This window comes from Serinus canaria, chromosome 1A, assembly GCF_022539315.1.
Source record: "Serinus canaria isolate serCan28SL12 chromosome 1A, serCan2020, whole genome shotgun sequence".
Classification (NCBI taxonomy): domain Eukaryota; kingdom Metazoa; phylum Chordata; class Aves; order Passeriformes; family Fringillidae; genus Serinus; species Serinus canaria.
The window spans coordinates 20,125,727-20,147,919 of NC_066314.1; the positions used below are offsets into that span (position 1 = coordinate 20,125,727).

The window sequence follows — 22,193 nt, forward strand, 5'->3', positions numbered from 1 at the left end:
TTGTGTCAGATGTATCAGAGTGAAAAACATATATGAATGTTTGTCAGCTAGCTTCAGAAGTAAGAATTTATTATCAGTTGTTGCCAATGTGAAGTAAACTGAGACACCTAAATGTTTTGCAAACTGTGAAGAGATTTTAGGCATGTTTTTAGTCAATTAAAATACTGTCAGGACAAAAATACGTGAAATTGTAAATAGCTATAAAATTAAAGGACTTTTCTTTTTTTTTTTTCAATTTTGGAATTTTCTTCTTAGTAAAGTAGAAGTTCTAAGACAAAAGGGAATTCTCTGTACTTACCTAAGCCATTGATTCACAATACAGTAAGTGTGGCCTTAGGATGCTTGATGACAGAAAAGAGCCACTGTAGTGTCATGGTATTAAATACTGATCTGGTATAAACTCACCTTTCTAATTCAAACATGTTTAAAAGCAGAAACAGCTAAGCTTTATCCTGTCAGGCTTTCTGCTGGATGAGATATTGCCTGTCCATGCCATTCTAAGTCTGTGCTGGACAAGGTGGTGTCTGCTCTCCTGGTGATTCTGTATTGTGTGCTATAATCTAGCCAATATGCAGTACTGTGCTTTTCTGAGTCATTCCAAACTCATCCACAGTTCTGGATTAATGACCATGGTTTACTGTTGCCCCCCAGTACTGTAGTGTGTGACTAAATCACAAGATTTGTATTTATTTTCCTAGCAAGGTAAATTGCCTTCACTATCATGCTGATTTCATCATAGCATGTTTTTTCTCACAACCAGTAGATGAAACAATAAGGGGTTATGTGGGCTTTTAGGATTTCAGTGATTAAAACCAGGAGATTGTAATAGAGGTGAATTTTTTCTTACTGTATCAAGTGCTCTGCTGGAACTCTGTCAAAGCTGTTTCATACAAAACTGGGTTATTCTTGTGCTTTTTAGGAAACTAATTGCTTAATTTTTTTTCTTTTCCATAGTCACCAGATGATGTATTTTGCATAGTCATCACAATCCTTGATATAAAATCTGGTTGACTTCTGGGGATTCAGGATCCCCTCCCACTGAAATCCTCGAGTGACTCTGAGGGTTCACAGAGCTGGTTTTATGAGTGATTCTTGTCTCCTTGTTGCTCTGTGGTCCCTTGGAGTGGAGAACAACATCAAAGTCCTGCACCAAAGGGGCACAGAGGAGAGCAGGAGTCTGGCTGCTTGTTGCTGCTTTATTGTGCAGTGCTGTAACTGGTGCTCTGGCTCTCCGGGGAAGGCAGCTAAGGCCAGCAATGCTGCGGTGTGATTTCCTCTCAAGTCTGTTGAAAAATTGCTGAAAAAAGAAACTTTAAAGGCCAAAATTCCCCCTTTTTATGAGCTGTCCTCATTCTGTCCTCCTCCAGAAGGAACTGAAAACATTCCTGATGCCTGAAGTTTTGTTACTGCTTATGAATACAGCCTCCAAATGAAACAAAAGTGCTAAGTACTTAATAGGCAAGAACCAGGAAAGTGCTTCGTCTTTGAGTGCTCACCACCTCACAAAGGAATGAAAGGAGGGGCTTGGAGCAACAAGGAGGGGGTTCTGCTCCCACCAGGGCTCTGCTCTACCCACAGCTCTGGTTCACTCTCAGTGACCTATGCACAACAGGGCTTTAAAAAGGGTGGGCTAAGGACAGCTGGCACCAAACTGAGTGATAATTTTAAGTAGGAAATTCTTTAAATCCGGGAGTTCCCTATTCAGATTTCATTTGTGGGGCAAGCAGGAAGAATACATGGGCATATGAAAAAAGTATATTTTGCTAATGTGCTGCTGTGGAGAAAGCTGGGATTTCTAAAACAAGATTGCATTGTTCTGTGCTACAAAAGGATCCCTGGACTTATTAGATCAGGAGAACGAAGGCAATAGTCATGACATCTTTTTCCATTGTTATTCAGAAAGCAGTATATACTTATTTTAATCTACTAGAAATGCAAACAAAACACTTTTGAGCATTTCAAAGTATCGAAAGTGGAAAAGTATAAAATATCCACATTTGTAGAAGGGATGGCACCACAGACCATGGAACTCTTTGTTTTGCTAGAGCTGATGCATGGAGATTTTAATCTATTTCTTTGCTGTACCAGAAATTGCTCTGAAGCTCACTCTGAAAATAGACTTATTTTGTAATTAAATGTTTGAGAACTGCTGATATTTATATTTGCATGTGATTAACTTTTTACAGCACTGTGTATGGGGCTTTTTGCTTCTAAACTAGCCTGGAGTCGATAAATATCTTTACAGATGTCAATTTGGTCAGCAGTAAAGAGGTAAATAGAAACTAATGGCACTCATCAAGCTTGTGGCATGAATGATTTATTGGACACAATCATTTAACACTTTTTTAAAGTCAGTGCAAGGGAAAGAAACAGGTTTCTTATTATGGTAAACTGTATTTGTGCTGTCAGCAAGTGGTGATTTATGACAAACCTGTGGCCAGGATTAGGATATTATAAATGAAGGAAAATAGAAGTCTCATTAATTTTTTATACCCACAGGTAGAAGATATGCAGTGGGCTAACAGAGAACACACTCATCCAGCATCTGTCTGCAGCCTGCCCTGTAAAGCTGGGGAAAGAAAGAAAACCGTGAAGGGAGTGCCCTGCTGCTGGCACTGCGAGCGCTGCGAGGGCTACCACTACCAGGTGGATGAATTCAACTGTGAACTCTGTCCCATTAACAAGAGGCCAAATGCCAACCGTACAGATTGCCAGCTTATCCCTATAATCAAACTGGAGTGGCATTCTCCCTGGGCCATCGTGCCTGTCTTCATAGCGATTCTCGGGATAATCGCCACCACCTTCGTGATTGTGACATTTGTCCGCTACAACGACACGCCCATCGTCAGGGCCTCTGGCCGGGAGCTCAGCTACGTGCTCCTGACTGGGATTTTTCTCTGTTACTCCATTACTTTTTTAATGATTGCAGCTCCTGATACAGTGGTCTGCTCATTTCGAAGGATCTTTCTAGGACTCGGCATGTGCTTCAGCTATGCTGCGTTACTTACCAAAACAAACAGGATTCACAGAATATTTGAACAAGGTAAAAAATCTGTCACAGCTCCCAAATTTATTAGTCCGGCTTCTCAGCTGGTGATCACTTTCAGCCTAATATCCTTTCAGCTTATTGGAGTCTTCATCTGGTTTGCTATCGACCCACCACATACCATTGTAGACTATGGAGAGCAGAGGACACTTGAACCAGAAAATGCCAGAGGAGTTCTCAAATGTGACATTTCAGATCTTTCTCTCATTTGTTCCCTTGGATATAGTATTCTCTTGATGGTCACATGCACTGTTTATGCTATTAAAACAAGAGGGGTTCCAGAGACCTTCAATGAAGCAAAACCTATTGGATTTACTATGTACACAACCTGCATAATTTGGTTAGCTTTTATTCCAATCTTTTTTGGTACGGCCCAATCAGCAGAGAAGGTAAGTGATTTGTTTACCTATCAAAACACTGCTCTTTTTCTACTTTCATCTCTCAATAATTACAGCACAAAAACATTTTCACTCTTACAAATGAGTAATTCTGAATGGCAAACAAACCATCAGAATTCACAGACAATAAAGCACATGTTTCCAAAAGTAGGTTTCCCATGTACTAACACAAGTAACTGATTGTGATTGTTGTGTGACTGGCATAAAATGTTGACAATTTCTCCATATAACCTTTAATGACTGTTTCTTCTAACATTTCTTATTGCCCTTCAGTGATGCTGTGGCCTGTTACATGAAGCACTATCAATCTTTGTTATCATCTACAGATCTGATAGAACTGGTTGCATTCCACAAGTGTAAGAAGATCAACTTACATTTGTCAAAAATAATGAAGAAAAATGCCCGGGCAGAATGAAAAGAATTACTTTTGTCTCTGGTTGACACACAAAACTTTAAAAATTTAAAAGAACCCAAAATAGAACAGGAGGAATTAAATTGTGAATCAAGCGTGTGTAAATTCATATAAGGCATAATTCACTTATTATTATATGGATGCAAAAATAAAACACTTTCCTGATGATTTAATAAGAAATGAAATGATTGATACTTAGATGGAAACTACATCAGACATGTGACTCTCTTCTGTTTGAATGGGAAGGCAGAGGTAAATGTCAACTGTGTGAGTACTTATTGAGGTGACAGTGGTGAAAACGACAAGTTAGGCAGGGAAAAGAAATAATACTAGCATCAGTCTTCAAAACTGCAAATATTTGATATATGGAAATTCTTAGAAATCCAAAAATAAAGTTAACAGTCTTTCACATAAATTCTTGTCTTTCCTTCAAGCAGGTTTAGTATAATATTTCCAAATATTCATTTTAATGTAATTTGAGAAGTCAGCATGTGTTCACTTATAATTGTGGAAAGGTTTGACACGTCTCTAGTTTAGAGGGCACACTTGTCAGTGGAATTAAAGAACAGTTCTGTATACCTTGATGAAACACTTTCTAATTCAAGCAGAAGAATTGCATGGGGCAGAGTGTGGCAGAAAAAAATAGTTTCCTCCCTAGAAATTGAAGCTGGCTTACTGAATTGAATCAGGCTTATTTTCATGGTTTTTTGAATTAAGCTGGGGAAGTTGATGCCTTAGGTTTTAGCTTTTATATTTTTCAGATTCTGTACTGCTTTAGTGTGTAGTTCTGTGCTTCATATTAAGGGATGGTAAAATCTCTTCACAGAGTAGCTAGACAGAGCAATTCCTTTTCTAGCTGGGAACCAAGGACAACTGATCCAAATTTCAGGCCCAGGAGCATAAACAACATGGACTGAAGAGAGAAAAAACAAGAATGGGACTTCATAACCTAAAGCTATAATTGAACAATTCACTCCAATATGAAAATGGACCAGAACTTATAAAAGTGAGAGACCTCATGACCAGTGATCCATTTTTGGGACCATTTTGGGTTCATCTTGGGTGCAGCCCTGGCTGGGATCTTGTACTGCCCAAGGTGTATCGATTGAGATCTTTCAATAAATACCTGCTGTATACTTTAACTCCATCTCGCCCCTGTTCTAGGTCATCCTTGGCAAGGCATCAGAGTACCAAGGTAATGGCTTATGACAGATAGAGTAAGTTAAAAATCCCATTTGACATAGGAAAACATGTTTAGGTAAATTGTTTTTTGTATTTGTAGGCTTAAGTCACAAAAAATGCTTTGTTGTATAAATTTGTGGTACTTTTAACAGCTTGGTCTGATCAGGTTTATGGCAAGTACTTGAACCAAAATAATTGATTCTTGAAACAGGAAATATTTCGCTGCTGGTAACCATGCAGTGACTTTGATTTAAACCATCAGTCCACCTTGGATTGTAATAAAGGATGACTTGGTTTCAACCTTTAAAGATGCAATTAATGAACATCTCTTCTGCGTTTCTTTTTTGAAGCCCAAGACTGCACAAATGAAGCTAAATCACACAGCTTCTAACATTAAATTTCACTTGTTAATTCCCATTTTTTCTTTCTAAATTATTTGTTTTTCTTTCCTCTTCTTTACGGAGGGAAAAAATGCTAATACAGTAGCTATGTAATTCAAATAATTCTTTCCAAAGTGCTGCTTCTTTTTGCTGCAAATAAAAACATGTTTCCACAGAGTTTTACAGACCTCTTCTTAACAGTTAACATATTCCATACAATTTAAATACTTCTCTGAATGAGATAAAAATGTATAAATCTTACTGCACAAATATGCATGTTCTAAAGAAACTTATGGTTTCTCAGTTGGTGCAGAACACCAGTATAGCATTTTAAAAACAAGGTAATGTATTCTAGAATATTTAATTTGAAATTTGATATTATGATCTATTTGGAGGATGAAATAAATGAAAAACTCTAATGGACTTTTTTTGGTGCTTACTTACATTGCAGTTATCATAGAATCCTGAAATTATTTCTTTTTTATGGCTTGAGCTTACTGAGAGAGAACAGAGCAATAAAAGCTGGGGATTTTAAAGTGCTATCTTAAAGCAATGTTTCCTTTATGAAATTTTGACAGCAATAAATTTGTCATGATTTTATCACTAATAAATTTATTCATTACTTGCCAGGGGTACTTCCAGTTGCCATATTTAGATTCACATCTGTTTGAATAATGAGTAATTAAAACTTTTCCAAAATGTTTTGAGGAATTTCAATTTTCCTAGACACTAGCAGTGCTTGCAATAATAGCAGAAGTTACTAAGCATTTCATGAAAGAGGTTGTACACTTAGGTATTCAATTGACTCTAATTAAATAACAAACTTACAGAGCAGCTTTTATTTCACTGTCAATACTACTGATAAACAAAAAAAAGTGTACCATTAATGCTGAAAATAGATGTCTAGATCCAAAACTCAAAGCTCACCTTAGAAAACTTACCCTTACATTTAATGGCCTTGGGGATCAATTCAAAAGTATAGGTTACCTAGGAGATTCTGTAAACAGTCTAGAGGAGTGTAGACATGTAGAGTCAGCACAAGTCCATAAATTGAGTGTTGGCATCAATCAAACTTCAAATATGAATGATGAAGGTAATTTAAATGAGCATAAGTACTTATCTGCAGACAGACTAGGAATCTTGGTGATATGTGCTTTTGCTGTGAAGCACAGGATGGGAAACTGCTCTCTTTCACTCATGAAGGATCTTGGGTCTCTAGCTGGCGAATGCAGCTGAGTTAAATGTCTGAATTTGCATGCAGTGACATATCCATAAGAAAAAAAAATGTAGTAAAAGTTAAGGTAATTCAACAAGATGCTATGGGAATATGTTGATTTCTAGTCTTGACATTTGTAATATTTTTACAGTCCGTTATAACAAATGCTGTTTTTTAAAATTTTTATTATCTCATTTTACATGTGAGTTTGAAACTAATATAAAATTGAGAAAACTACTGTATATTATTCAAGAAATTAATATATATACAGAGATAAGTAAAAAACTGTTAAATCCAAATCCAAAACACCCTGGTAGAATTCAAGCTTGGTGGCTTGTATTGATCTCCACGTTTACTCATTTGTCCTTATTTTGAAGCAATAATATAAATAGCAGAATATAAATTCCCTATGGTGCTAAACACGCTATTTTGAGGTTGTCATTCTTACAGATGTCCTGCAGAGAAAATATGAACATTGACTTTAGGTTCTGTGTGATTTTTTTTTTTGTCTAGTTCGTGATTTTGTCCATTTGTGTTCATGCCTTCTTTGACAGCTCCTTCTTCATGAAAAGAACCTACTACAAAAATTTAAATTTTTCCAGTTTGTCATTAAACTGAGTGATAAATGGCCCCCTAAGACATAAACCACAATTTTTCTAACACATTAATGTCAGTAAAGTGTTTTAGAGGCAAAGGAGAGAAATTCTGTCAGAAAGTATTCTGTGAATATGGCTTTTCTCTGTGTCATGCACATGGATATAGCCAAACACTGGAAGTACTGGAATCATCTGGGATAGAGATGTCTGAAATGTCATAATAACCAGAATGCCACCGAAAAATATGTTGAATAGCTGAGTGATTAAAACAGGTGTTTGAATTCCTGTGTAAAATTAAGTTAAAATGGCAGATTGCACTAAAACCTTCTGAGGATAGATGGCTGTCTGAAGTACAACCTTGTTTAATAAACTGAACTTTGTAAATTCCCTTCCTTTTAGCATTTTTGACGGGTGGATAAATCATGTTTGTTCACAGATTATTATCACACATCATTATTATCAGACATAATTTTTTATATTAATCTGGAAATACTTTGCTTGAATGAGAAGATGAATACATGTTCCCCATACTGTGAATGAAGAGATGTTTCACTTTTTGCTGAGGAAAGACCATAAAAACACTGAATAATTTCTTTGATCTCCTCCAACTGGAAGCAATTACAAGGTGTGATCTAACAAGGCAGATGAATTTTAATGTATTTTCAATTATTCTGACAACTCTGACCTCTCTTTTCATAACCGCAATATAGAAAAATTGTAATTTTATAATAGAAATTTTCTCATAAATTATTATCCTTATGATCTTACCATTCCAGCTCTTTTCATGCTGGATTTATTGTTCAGTGGATCTTATGCTTATATCCATCTGTTTGTTAGTTACACTAAAGGAAGTTAGAAACAATACCAAAAGTATTCCACTATTAATTTGACTTGTAAATTACTGCTGTAATTGTCAAGATAAAGAAATTCAATTCTCAGTGGGAGGAAGAGCTAGTTCCATCAGAGTAGTAATATACATTCATTAGTTTAAAGAAAACAACTACTAATGATAGTTCAGGTAGAGACTTATTCCATCTCCCATATTTCTATAAAAGTATACAAATAATCTTTTGTGTGTTTACATTATGAATCCTTGACTAAATATATTCCTGTGACTGCAAGAAAACAACGTCTTAATGGTTCCTCAGATTGAATTCGTGAAGGGCACAGCACTGAGTTTGTTCTTCACCTCAAAGCATTCTCTTCTAATCCAGACTGGATGTGGAGATCTAGCTCTGCAGGTAGTCTGTGCAATACACATCATAGGAAAAAGTCCAGAAAAGTTTATAAATTTAGCATTTAAAAACTTATAAATTTAGCATTTCTTTCATTTTATGAATAATTTTTTGCTTGATTAAACTGGAATCTCTGCTGCCAACACTGTGCATATCATAAGGATTAATCTGAGCAATGTTTGAAACAGTTTTTCATTTTTTTATTACAGGAGCAGAAGTTAGAAGAGTGCTGAAGTGATACATTCCACATTCAGTTTTGTATCATTGTTCAAAACTTCATTTCTGGGCTCCTAATGTTTTTTTATTCAGATTTTTTAGAATATGGGAGTACTTCCAAGATTTAAAAAAAACTATCAATATTTGAATTTTTGCATGTCCAAAATACAAGATTCATGAGAAGCAACTCAGAAAACTGGACTTGCTTAGCTTGTTTCTACACATTTCTGTAGCAAGGATGGTGTTGTTTTTTCTCCTGGGTAGCAAGTGATAGGACAAGAGAAAATTGCATCAGGCTGTGGCAGGGCAGGTTTAGGTTGGATGTTAGGAAAAACTTCTTCATTGAAAGGGTGGTCTAGCATTGAACAGGGAAGTGGTGGTGTCACTGTCCCTGGAGGTGTTTAAAAGACATAGATGTGGCACTTAGAGACATGGTTTAGTGGTGGACTCGGCAATGTTAGGTCAATGATTGGATTTGATGATGTTTGAGGTCTTTTCCAACATAAATGACTGCATTATTCTATGTCTTGGAACAGAAAATTAGTTAAAATTCACCAGATTATTTGACAGAAATATGCCTCCCTCTCACTGGAAATCATGTTTAGAATGGAGAAACTTTTCATCCTTCTCATTTCATGTTTTTCACATGTAAAGTTTCATCAAATAAATTATTTCTATGCTTCATGATTTCCTCCAACTTTTGACCTAATCCTTGGCAGAAAATGGAACTTTGTTGTTCTACTATAGAAGCAGAATGTTAAAAGAGATGTGAACAAGAGTGTGACGAAATGACAGCTCATTGTCCAATAACCCTCTGCTCCCTTTCTGTCTGAGAGGAAGGTCCTTGCTCCCTGTTTGTCACTGAGGCAGCATTTTCCCCTCCAACTGGAAGATATTCAGTGCCATGCAGGCCATGGTCATTGCTAGGTCATTGCTTGTTCACCCTCTGGCTGAACAAAGGGTTTCAGCAGCCCCCAAATCTGTTTTCCCTGCCAGCCTGCCACAAGCTGGTGTTGGAGGACAGAGGAGTAGTCATACTTCTCCTGGGTGGCAGCACACCTGCAAAAGATACCTATAATGAGAAACCAGCTAAACATAGAGATCCTCTTTTCTTTCAAAAGTTGCTTTGTGGGAACCCATTTCAAAAGTTATTTCTCAGGAAAAAAATGTGATTATATTTTTATTTTTTTAAAGTTTATTAGCTGATAAGTGAGACAAAACTGATGGATTGGTTTGGGTAATTTAAAATATTGTAGGCATTTTCAATGCTTTTTTTGAGTTTCAACCTTTTCTATCCTTGTAAGTTTAAACTGAAATTTGGAAGCAGAGCAGTTCTGATACTTAAAGACCATAATTTCACAAGTTTTAAACTGTTTCCACTTTCTTAAACTGAAAAATGTCTGGACTATTGACTGTAGCACCAGCCTGGCATTTAAAAAAAAACACTTATGAAAAGATTTTTAATGAGTTTTCAGGCCAAGTACTTTTTTAGAAAATGCTACTTTTTCGAATTTCTAGCACCTGTTAAGTTTTTTTGTGATTCAGCTGCACAGCATAGCGTGTACCTGAGTTTTGGGAAGTGTTCTTGCTGAATGGCTGTGCAAAGTTAAAGCAAATGCAATTTTAAAGGCTGGGCTTTATTGTTTTAAGATATGCCCATTGCCTTTAGAGTGAGATTTGACTTTGCTAATTTCATTAATGAAGCTACAAGGATTTTGAGTATGCATGTTGAGGTCTGATTTTAATTACAGAATCACGGAATGAACTATGTTGGAAAAGACCTTTAAGATCATTTAGTCCAACCTATGACAAGTTTTACAGGATGTTTCACAAAGAGATACAACGCTAGCTCCCCCAAGAAAGAAGGGAAGTATTTAGTAAAATATATTTTTTATTTTTTTAGCCCAGTGAGGTGCTCATGGGTGCACCTGAGGGTTGCAAAACCTTTTGATTTCTGCAAAGCTGCATGTCTGTTCCGGCATGAGCACTGAGCTGGCGTATGCATTGGAAAGATGTGCACATGCCACATAATGGACAACACTGGCATTTTGCTTGTCTGACATGTTTGCTTCTGGCCCCATCATGAATGATGGCTTTTCTCCCAAAGTCAGGAATGAGCTGCCAGAAAAGTGAAATTTGCCTGTGGTCAGCATCCTACCCCATCCCGGGGAGTGTCAGAGAGTTGGTAACAAGTAGATGAAGATGGAATTGCATACTAATGAACTTTAAATAGATATTTTTGGCTACTTGCTGGCCCCTGTGATAAGTAATTAATCCTTACTGAGAAGCAGAAATAATTTTGTGAAGCCCAAATAGCTAAATAACTCATCATCTTTTTTGTTAAAAAAAGGATCAATAATCACAGAAAGAAGTTTGTGACAGACCAGAAATGTTTCATAAAGATAATATTGAAGAAAATATACTTTAGCTACTGTATTTTTAAGAATCAGATTCACCTCACAAAAATATTGATCTTTTGGCTTGGATTTCTTCAGTGCTAAAAATCTGGTTGTCTTCAACAAGTGCAGTTTAAGATAAATCCTTCCAGCATTTAAAAAATCTTAGGTTTTTGGGGCACTGTAAGGGCTGGTTTAATTTGCATAAAGTAAAACCTGTGATAACACAAACCATATGGAAAATATCTTCAAGCAAATTTATCACTTAGTGAAAAATCTTTGTAAGTAGACAGGAAGAGAGATTTTTTTCAGCTAAGAATGATTTGATAAACCCACATCCTAGAGAAAAAAAAAAGGTATGGCTAAGAGAAAGTTAATTGGAACTTATACTCTTGTTAAGACAAAGAGAAAATCTTTAAATAGAACACTCTCTAGAAATTGTGTGGAACTATTTCTGGGATTGTCTTGGGAAACTTCATGTTCTTGCTAGCCCTTGCCAAGTTGGAAGCAGTATGTCAATAGCCTTTGTTGTAGCTTTAATGAGGCTGGTACCTTACTGAAAGCAAGTAAACACATGTAGGAAAGACAGAAGACACACACTAACAAGGCTTTTATCTTGTCTCTGAGTAGATATTCAGCTCCTTGTCTTTCTTATCTCCTCCTACAAGAATTCCAATTTTGCATAGGATTCATACCAATATCAATATGACTTTACAGACAGGACAAAATGCTGTGGTAAGTTGGCATGCATAGGCTTAGCCTAAATAGCAATACTTGTACAAGCTCATCACCTACCACATCTTGAGCTGACGCCACACTGGTGAACTTGATCCCCATTAGGTGATCAGTACCTAATGAAAGCCATATTACCTTGTATTTCCTTTAGAAAAATACTATTTTGAAGCACAGTTATGGTGACTCAATTAAAGTGTTTCCTAAGCACAGTAGGTTGATGTATGTTTCAGCCCCTTGTGACCATTATGTTAAAGAATTGTCATAACTTGTACAGCTGGGAAGATGACAGTAAATTGGACATCCTATCAAAATACAAGATTGAGATAAAAAAATCTAATGAGATATAAGCCCAGTAAAATTTGTAACAGAATTGATAGATTCAATAAAATTCTAAAATTTCATGTAAGGGACAGTGAATTTTAAATTCATGTCTCATATAGATAGAAATACCAGAAACAAGAAATGATGAAATTCTGATTTCACCATGACTAGTGAGCTTTATGCTTACCCTTAAAACACAAATTAATTCTATTTGGATAACTATTTCAGTAGATTGTTAATACTGAATATGAATGTGAGTGTGTGTGTACAAGTATTTATTTTTACATAACTATAAGCTCTGTCTTGCACAAAGCAAGAATAGCTAGTATAGAAGGCCCAGCAAAATCAACAATTTTAATAAATATATAAGAAATTTCTATTTAAGAAAAAAAAAAAAAGAAAAACAAAACAGAAGTCTTTAACTGGTCATATAAACCTATTTTTTAGGTTTATCTTTCAGTTTGCAGTGAATCTTCCTGACAGGGAATGAAATGACAGTAGGGAATAGAGGAATCCATGTAAGATCATCCAAGAGAGTCAAAATTTAAGCATAGAAGAAATGATTTTTTTTTTAGTACTCCAAATAAAAATAGAATAATTATGAAATATTTTCTTAAGCTCAGACATTTAATTTCAGTGTGTACATAGATCTTGAATTTTTATTTTCCTAAAGTGGTGCTTTTGAGACTTGAGAGTGACTTCATAATCAATCAATTTCCCAGAAACATGAGCCTAGTAGAACAGTCAAATGATTGTTTTCATGGTGATTACTAAGGTCACGTTCATTTGATATTGTGAAGCATATGGATGGGATTGAAGTGGTGTTATGGGGCTCATTGATAGATCTGATGACACAGGACCAGCATAAATCTATTTTCTACAGAAAACGTCCTTATTTCTTCAATTTTACAGTCAGAATAACTGAACAATGAAGGGAAGAAAGGCAAAGTACTTGAAATTTTTTCCCACTGAACTCAGATGTAATAGATTAAGAATAGCTATTCACAGGTATTGTGAATGCCGTTCATTCAGGTAGTGCAAAACACTTCCCAATTACAAAACAACAAGGTCAGAAGGAGATTAGAAGAGAAGAGGGGAACTACTTACAAGATGGTGTTCAATGGAAAATAAAGGAAAAGATTTTTATCTCTGATGCAGAGGAACACACTGGATTTTGCAAATGTCTTTTCCAGAAAGTTAGAAGTCATAATTGAATGAGGTATAGCAGAAGAGCTCACAGCAGGCAAGGCGTCTATCTCCTAAACTAGTCATCAAAAAGACACAGGAAAACCAATGTGGCATGATGCTGAAATTGGTCCCAAAGCCCAAAACTACTTTACAAACAGTCTCTGTAAGGGAATTGTTTGCACCATATGTTTTCCTTAAGAACTGATCTACTGAAAGGGTGCTTTAGATTATGGTACAAACTGAAGCAGCTTCTTCCAGAACACATCAAACTTCTATCCTTTTGAGCCATCACACCGCATAAAATTTTATTGATCTACAAAGATCACACACCTCAAGGCTTGCAGATTCCAAGTTGAAAATTTCTCTGCTATTTCTCCAAACTATTTGCCTTGTCAATGAGGCTTGTAATTTCTTTGTTTCCAACCATCACCAAAGATATAATCTGTCTCCTTTTCAACCTCCAATTTTTAAATCCTCTCATTTCCCTGCTTGCTCACTTGATAATTTGTCTAATAGACAGCAGTCATTGCAGCCAGTGCTGCTTTTCTTTCTATATCCCAATATCTTATATCCTTGGCATCTTATATAGAAATTCCTAGCTCTTTTCTGTGTAACTTACATCTTAAACTCTCAGTTTATCTCTGTGTCTCTTCCTCCTCTTCCTCACTGACCTCGATGATGACATTTAGTTATTGGTGTTTGCTACTTTCACTCTTAAATTTACATGGTTTTAAAAACATTTCCTTCCCCTCCTCTCCCCCAGCATTCTCAAATTTGTTCAAGTTCTATTTCCTTTGTTTAGTGCTCTACTTCTGAATTGTTCTTGTAAAGCCACAATCAAGTGAGTGAGAGTTTTGCCAGTGATGTCAAGAAACATTAATGCCTGTGCTGTTCCTGTAATACTTTGTCTGTATGCATCCCATCTACTAAAAGCTACTAAAAGCTTTTCTAAAGGGACCTGTGTAAGCTGGAATTTTGTGCATCTGTGTTATATAAAAATATATCTGTGGAATTCGACATTGCGGTTTTCATATTTTATCTAAAATGTAGGTCATATTTGACTTGGCTTAAAATTGAGCTGGCTATCCTGTACTTTAGTGTAGTTTTAATAAACTGCCCATGTGTGTTTTCAGTCTCCTGCACACAAGCAGAAGGCATAAAAAATACATTACAGACAGTTCTGGTTTTCTAAGCACCCAAAACAGAGAAAGTGTTGAGTACATTATGTCCTTAAACATTGCTTCAGCAGAGCAGCTTTTAAGCACAAGGGAGGCATAAAAGGAAGAGACAGAAATATGTGGTGTGCTTCCTCCTCTCTCCTAGGCAGGGATGTAACAAGCAGATCTGGTTGACTGACTGTTTTTTTGAGGTTTTTTTGGGTTTCTCTTTCTCTTTGTACCCATGTAGCTCTGTATGATAATTTGGCAGGTAGTTTGCTAGACTAGGGGCCAGAGGAAAGCGCTGTCAGCTGGCATTGCTCCAGCTGCACTTGCTTTGAGAAGGTGGTTCAGAGCCAGACATTTTAGGATTTGACTATATTCATTTCCTCTCAAGGTCACCAGAATATACTAGGAAATGTCAAAACTGCAGTTGAGCAAGCCTCTTCTGAATGACATAAGTTAATCTGGTTTTTACACCTCGCTGCTGGAAAAAGTTATTTGTTTTTCAAAACAGTGAAAGTAGGCTGAAGATCTACTCAGAAAAACTTTTGTTTTAATTGCAATGAAGACATTTTTAAGTGCTGTCAATTTCATCTTATAGAGTACACTAATACCTTCCAGAGCATTGTTTGACTATAAGCCTAATTAGTAATTTCTGTCTCCTCTACATGAATGAAATAAAGGCTTTTGTAAAATTACACTAGACTTCTAACCTATTGAGTGAAAGGATTAAGCTTGACTTTAATTGTCATCTGAATATTAACATAAGCTCTTTTGGCCCTTTTTCTTGTGTTTGAACACAGGCATTCCTCTTAAAATAGTTGGCAGAAGACTAGATCCCTACAGCTGTAAAATGAGACCAGCAGCACCTCTCCAACACATGTAATGCCTGAGAGCCAGTGCCGAGACCTATTTTTTACTGCAGTTAACACTACCATGCTGTTTAAAATGACAGAATATAAGCAAGTAACTTAGATCTAACCTGTCAGGTTAGCCAGCAGTGATGCGATTCTGAGCAACAGAGTGCTTATTTTCTCAGTGATTTTTCCTTTTTTATTCTAGCTTTTTCAGGGATGGTAAGCAATGCTCTTTTTTTCCTACTAAGCCATCCACTTGGGTGAAGTATATTTCACAGAGGCCCCAAACTCTATGCCTTATTGACTTCTTGTTGAAATCAATTTTTTGATCTATTCACAGCTCATCTCTCTTTTTTCTTCCCTTAACCAATGCCTATTTCACTTATTTTGAAGAATCACATTGTCATTCCTTAGGAAGTTTAAGTGTGCATGTTTTCTTATTCAGGTAATGACTGTATTTTGCTCACAATCTAATTAACTGTTTAAGTAATATCTATGTTAAAAAAAGAAAAAGAAAAAGAAAAAAAAAGCCTTGTGTTGCATCCTAGAAGCTTCAAGTACTTAGGTTTGTCAAAGAACATTAAGGAAACTAGAGTACATGCAATTTCCAAAGATGGGCCCTTGTTGTCCTCTTTCTTCTTACATAACTCTCCCCCGATGCAGTCTATTAAAAATATACTTGTCTGCAGTTTCAGATATCATGTCTGCTTATTTCAGATGAATAAACAGCTGTCTAACAGGAAATGTAGCTATTTCACAGATACAGAGCTGCTGTTGAGGAAATATTTTAACAAACAGGTTGTGTTTAGGGAGCCATTGTGGCTGGAGAGAACCTTAACAAAAGAAACTAGTTTTCTTGGAAAACTAGGAGTCTAATATTTTAATATACCCAAGATATTCAGCTATAAATTCAGTCACCTAGCACTTGATTTCCTGATTCTGATAATGTTGTATCTACAGTATATACAGATCATGCAAAGTCCAGCTCCTTTACATTATTTGTTTATTTGTGCTCCATATGCAAAAATGACATATTTCCTTGTCTTTGTTTTGATATATTAAGTTGTCTTCTAAGATTACTGAACAATTTTGAGAGAAAACAAACTATCCAGTGGCTGTTCTGGAAAGTTTGTGGAGGCAGCAGATTTTTTTTTCTCTGAACAAACTTCCTGGACTTTTTTCAAATGAGTGATTAGCCAAAGATTATTATGAGAGAGAGGTCTCCTAGGACTGCACAGGGAGAATGTTTTAATAATGGCTTTCTTTTTTATTTCTGATTTGGTTATGCAAATGAGGAGAAAGTAGCTGTCAGTAGATGGAAAATTATGTGTGTATATTGTAGGAATATTGAATTAATTCTCTGCAAGTGGTGTTTGGATCACTTATAACCTTAATTAGGGTGAGCAGGACATTTGGTGGAGTCATTGTCCTGAAAGTTTGCCATTTGGACAGACTTTCACATGATCACTGAACAGAAAATGCTGCTGCTTTGTACATAGATCCCATTTTTTTTTCACAGCATGAGAATGCCAGGCCAGAGGTCTACATCTCTGTTGATAGTATTCCTGTAAGTCCAGGAATGAAGATCTACTTTTGAATTTCAGTTTAATTAACAGTTTTCCATGTTGGTTTAAGGTATATTAAGCCAGTTTTTTGAGTCTCTATGGAAAAATATAATTCGATGATGGCCTGTAGCACATTCATGAAGCTACTGTTCTGGGAAATATGAAACCAAGTCCCTCAATTCTCAACAATGTTTATGAGGCTAACCTTATAAACATTGTTTTTAAACATATAACCTCATTTAAACATATAACCTTACTAATATTTATGATGTAAAAGGATGCCACCACCTCTTCTGTCTCTCATAGCTCTATTTGATTTAATTTCTTATTCTTTCAAGGGCCTAAAAAGAAAATATGGTATGCAGAGATAAATAAAATTCTTATTAATTAAAAATGGTTAACATGATTGAGTTTTTCTGTGAGCAAAACCAGAATAAATGCATCTGATTCAATCCCAACAAATTTTTTAATTATAGCTTATTTGCCAAATTAGAGGTAAAAAAATTGTCATTGACTTAAATTCACTGTCTTGCATCCTTCCTTCATGGAGTGCTGTATACAATATCCTGCACCAGCCCTAGGGGAAACACAGCCTTCAGCTACAACTGCTCATAAATGGGAACTGATGACTAACATAGAAAAATTACACAGCTCCTTTCCCAGGAGATGAAGGATATCTCAGGATATCTCCACTGAAATGATGGCTGCCCTTGAATCCATTAGTGGCACTGAGAAGTGTGACAATAGTCTTTGTTACTGTGATTCCATGTAGAATTCAGAGCAGCCCTGGCTAAATCTGCCGGCCCCCAGGGCAGTTCTTGTTTGCTGCAGCTCTGCCTGGCTCCCCAAGCAGTTCAATTCCTCAACCACTTCATAGAGCTTCATCATCAAAACCCGAGATGTACCTGAATATGAAAATACAGAATGGGTGCTCAGCTGTAATTCTGAAGGGATTCTAGGAGTTCTGTCTATCCAAAGGTTAAGTGTTTCACTTTTATAATGAGTACAAGACCTGAATGCAGAGGAGTCAGAGTAAACTCTTGAGTGCCAATGCACATTACTGTGGTATGTTACACACTCATAAAAGTGTGGAGGTAGATCACAAAACAGCCATTCATTCTGCAGATACACAGATAAATCTTCACACCTCTGTCAGAAACCAAAAATCTAACAATATTAAATACATATAAATGATTTAAAAAGTGTATAATATCAATTTTTAGTGGTAGGAAAAAAATTAAGGGAAAAAATACTATATTTGAAGGCTTAGTGTAGTCTCTAGTGATTAATAATGAAGATAAGGACTTCAGAGAGTAACTTTTTCTATGACGGGCCTCTTTTATACCTTCCTCTGAAGCACCTTGCTTTGGCCACTCTTTAAATCATGGTATTTGACCACATGGATCACACTTCTAATCCACTCTGGTAACTTCTACATACTTTAATATTTTAAAAAAAAAGGTATGTTTCATTTTATAGTATAAAGTTCTAAAAATAAAATAGCTATTTTTATGAGAATAGAACTGTGGGGATTTTTCATGTCACCATATTTTCCTTCTCATTGGTTTCCCATTATGTGCCGTTGTTGTTAGTGTTTATGAGCTCCTGAAAAAGCTTTTATGAGGTTTTGAATTTTTGTTCTCCATCTGTTTTTTGCAGCCCTTCTTTATGTAAGAGATCTGATCAATCATTCCACATAAAAAGTAATATAGTAAAACTAAACACCATCACCTCGCCCACAATCACTAGGTATCTGTGGGTATAAAAAATAATCCTTCATATAGAATCATGTCTTCATTTCTTCATTTCTTTTTTCCTGAAGTTTGAAATTTGTTTTCTCTACAGCTAAAAAAATATGCATCTGTAAACCTGCTGTGATTTTCCACTTGCATAGCAACAGTATACTTCTTAAGTGGAGACAACAAATGCTCAATTATTTGTGATTACTCCAAGATGCTTTCATCTGATAATGCAAACCACTGTGTTTAATACCTTTCAAATGCATAATGTATGACTTTTCATCCTAGTGGAAGCTTTTAGATTTTATGCAGTTCATGAGATTTCCTAATCTGACATAATTGTTGTGGCACCAACAGTTTAAAAAGTACCTCTTCTTTTAGAGGAGTCTCCTAATCTACAGGGGGCCTGTTCTGACAGAAAAGTGCTGTGTGGCTTGTGACAGACTGCTTAGTTACTGCCTTGGAAGTGAAATGGGGACAGTTAGCCTCCCTCACTTGGCCTTCCTTCTGGCTGTGTCTGTCTCAGAGAAGTTTTTTTCTTTAAGGGCTTGTGTCTTGGTTTCAGCTAGGGCAGAGCTAATTTCTCCTCAGTACCTGTTACAGTTCTGTGGTTTCTGAAAAGGTTAAAAATGTATAATTACTGTAGGAAAACCAGTTTGCAGAGTATTCCAACCAAAAAATGGTGCATGAGATAACTTCCACTGTGCTTAATGGTCACAGGGTGTTTGTACAGAGTTGGTGGATAGACCTCGATGAATAAAGAAATGTGTGCAAGATCACAGTGACCCCCCTGTAAGGAAGCCGGATAATGCAGTTTCCTTATGGCAATACTTGTTCTCCAGACAGATAAACTGGGGTTTGTCTGACAGTATGCAGACATGAAGGGTATGTGAACACAGTCACCCTAGGTTTCTAGTCAATATCCTAAGTTCCAGGTCCAGGTTCTTACTAGAAATTGCATTTAGAATGATCATAGAAATGTCAGTGTCCACCTGCCAATGGCTTGTCTGTCATCTTCTACATTTACAGGCACAGTATTTATCAAACATTGTGTCTCTGAACGTGTAGTGCATGGAAGCTTTCAAATCTAAAAATGAATGTTCCAATAGCACAGAAACTACCCTCTTATATCTGCTAAAATGTTTACTATACAGTAATTACCTGGGGTTTTAAAAAATATGTATATGGAACAATTGTAGTCCTTACACTCATAGGACTTCAGTGGTCTGAAATAGTGACCTTTAGCCAGGCAAACACTTACTAAATTGTACAATGATTTTACTAAATATATTTGCTATCTCAATTTTTAAACATTTGAATAAACCATAAGCATCAACTCTGTAGCTTCTATTTTTTTATAGAGTATATTTCTGTGGTTGTTGAATTCTTTCACAGGAAAAAAAAGTTTGCTTTAAGGAATATTTCAATTTTTTTTTCCTTTTTTGGTTATTAGAAGACATATGATTTGATGTGATGTCCAGAAGACATTACTATGTCTGTGCATGTCTCTGACATTCTGCATTACTTTTCTATGATTAGTGTTTTGTTAGTTTATTTCACACATAGTTTCAGTCAATCATATTTGCACACATATAATCTGTCCCTTTAAAATCCTGTTTTTTATTGCTAGGTCCTTTAACAACCTGTAACTCCCAATAGTTTGTAGCTCTGAGTTAGCTCACTTTTTAGTATTGACAAGAAAGAAAAATAAAAATCAAAAAGAAAATTATATAATGGAAGAATTCTGGTGGCAGATATGTGGGTAAGCTGTGGCAGAATGCTGCTGAGAAGATATTTTGTTGTCAGAGGGTGACAGAGGAAGTAGCTCCCAGTTTTGTTACCTGCGCATTCAGAAAGGCCTGACTGCTGCAGAGTCACAGCGTTCTGACAGAATGAAAATTAGGTTTTCACCCCCCAAAGGCATTGTCAGAAAACCCTCACAGTGTGGTACTCATAGGAAAATGAAAACTTCAAATGACAGCTGACTTGCAAGGTTTTCACTGAGAAAAAAGGAGACAGTTGTGATTTGAAAGTACACTGAGAGCCACGATTGAGAGTTTAAAGAGTTTTATGATAACATAGCACCACTATTCTGTTGAAACTTTGAGATTCAGAAAGTTCTGAGATAAACTTTTTGTTTATTGCTTTATTTAAATTGATTTCAATGTTCAGTTAATTGGTTCAAATGAAAACTTTTATATTCACATTCCTTTCATTCATGTAATCAGTGTCATTAAAATCTTTAGTATTTTCCAGAATCACAATTAATAAATTTCAAACTCTTCATATAAAACTTTAGAATCCCTAATTAAAGGGGTATATGTAGTTAGCTTAGCAGTTATGTAGGCATAAGTAGCTTGTTAAGCCTTTCTTTGTACTTCTGTTTGTCTGTATTTTAGTTTCTCTTTCTGAATAGAAGTGAAAATATGAGTATACATAGATCATTTATTTGAGGGAGAAGGTATTGTTGGTGGGATCATTCATAAAGTATTGGTAGCTTAAAGCAAAAACTCACAAATATAATGTGTGACTTCCTTTACTCTGAATAGAACTGTGCTTTTGTTTCTGTTTCATGGACCTGTTTATAAGTGATATAGGTCATCTGATATAGATATAAATTTTGGAAGAAAGCCCTAGGTCTATTAAGAAGAAATGAAATGTCTGAATCAACTCCGCCCATAGATTAGGAGCAAAGACTTTTTCAAACATTTGATTACTTTATAAATCGTGTTGATAAAATATGAAAGAAAGCTTTTTTGTTCCTCTTGAAAAATACATGCTGCTTTTTAAGAATGGAGAGGTACAGAGATATACTAATGTTAAAAATACCTATAGACAACATTTTAAACTATGGATTCCCTTAGATCTTTTCTCTTCTCAGAAACTTTTTTTACACAATTGAAAAAAATGGTAGCAAGGAGTTTGCTGTTTCCTCAGAAAATCAGTGGTAAGGTTTACAGGCTTCAGCAGCTCCTATTATTGCAGGCTGATGTGTCCTGAATCAGGATACAAAGGTAAAATGCATCACATCATCTGACGAGTACTCCAGTTTTTTTTCCAGAAGGCAAGTGCACATCAGTTAGTTTAAAGGGCATTTGTTGAGTTGCATTGACTTCACAACTGCCAGCAAGTCTACAGCCATTTCCTCATCTCATCCCTTTTGGTATCAATACTGTGTATGCCCTTGTGACGGGGATCATCAAAAATCAATACAGTGAAGTCAAGAAAGAAGGATGACCATGACTTGGTTCATGCTCCATTCAAAGCTGTCCATCATGCAATGTGGTGTAAACAGTTTAGACAGGAACATCCAGAATTTAAAGAAGCAATTTTAAATGCTGGATCTGAAATGCTGAAATTAGGGTGGGTCATATATTGGCATAGTGAGATTACAACATGATAGTCTATAGCACAAAAAAAAAATAAATCAGGAATGTCTGGTTCACAGACAGAATGCTTGCTAAAGAATCCACTAATTGGCTGAACTTTGTTGCAGAGGGTGATGCTCATGTGGAGATACAGTCCTTCAAACAGAGTGGTCTGTCACTGGC

At 36.0% G+C, this 22,193-nt stretch overlaps 1 protein-coding gene across 1 annotated transcript in view; it reads left to right on the plus strand.

Annotated features, from left to right (window-relative positions):
- GRM8 (glutamate metabotropic receptor 8) overlaps window positions 1-22,193 on the plus strand; it is a 308,738-nt gene that overhangs the window by 262,555 nt on the left and 23,990 nt on the right. The window contains exon 8 of the mRNA XM_050970061.1: window positions 2,500-3,435. Within this exon, the coding sequence (XP_050826018.1) occupies window positions 2,500-3,435 (936 nt within the window). The remainder of the gene's footprint in view (window positions 1-2,499; window positions 3,436-22,193) is intronic.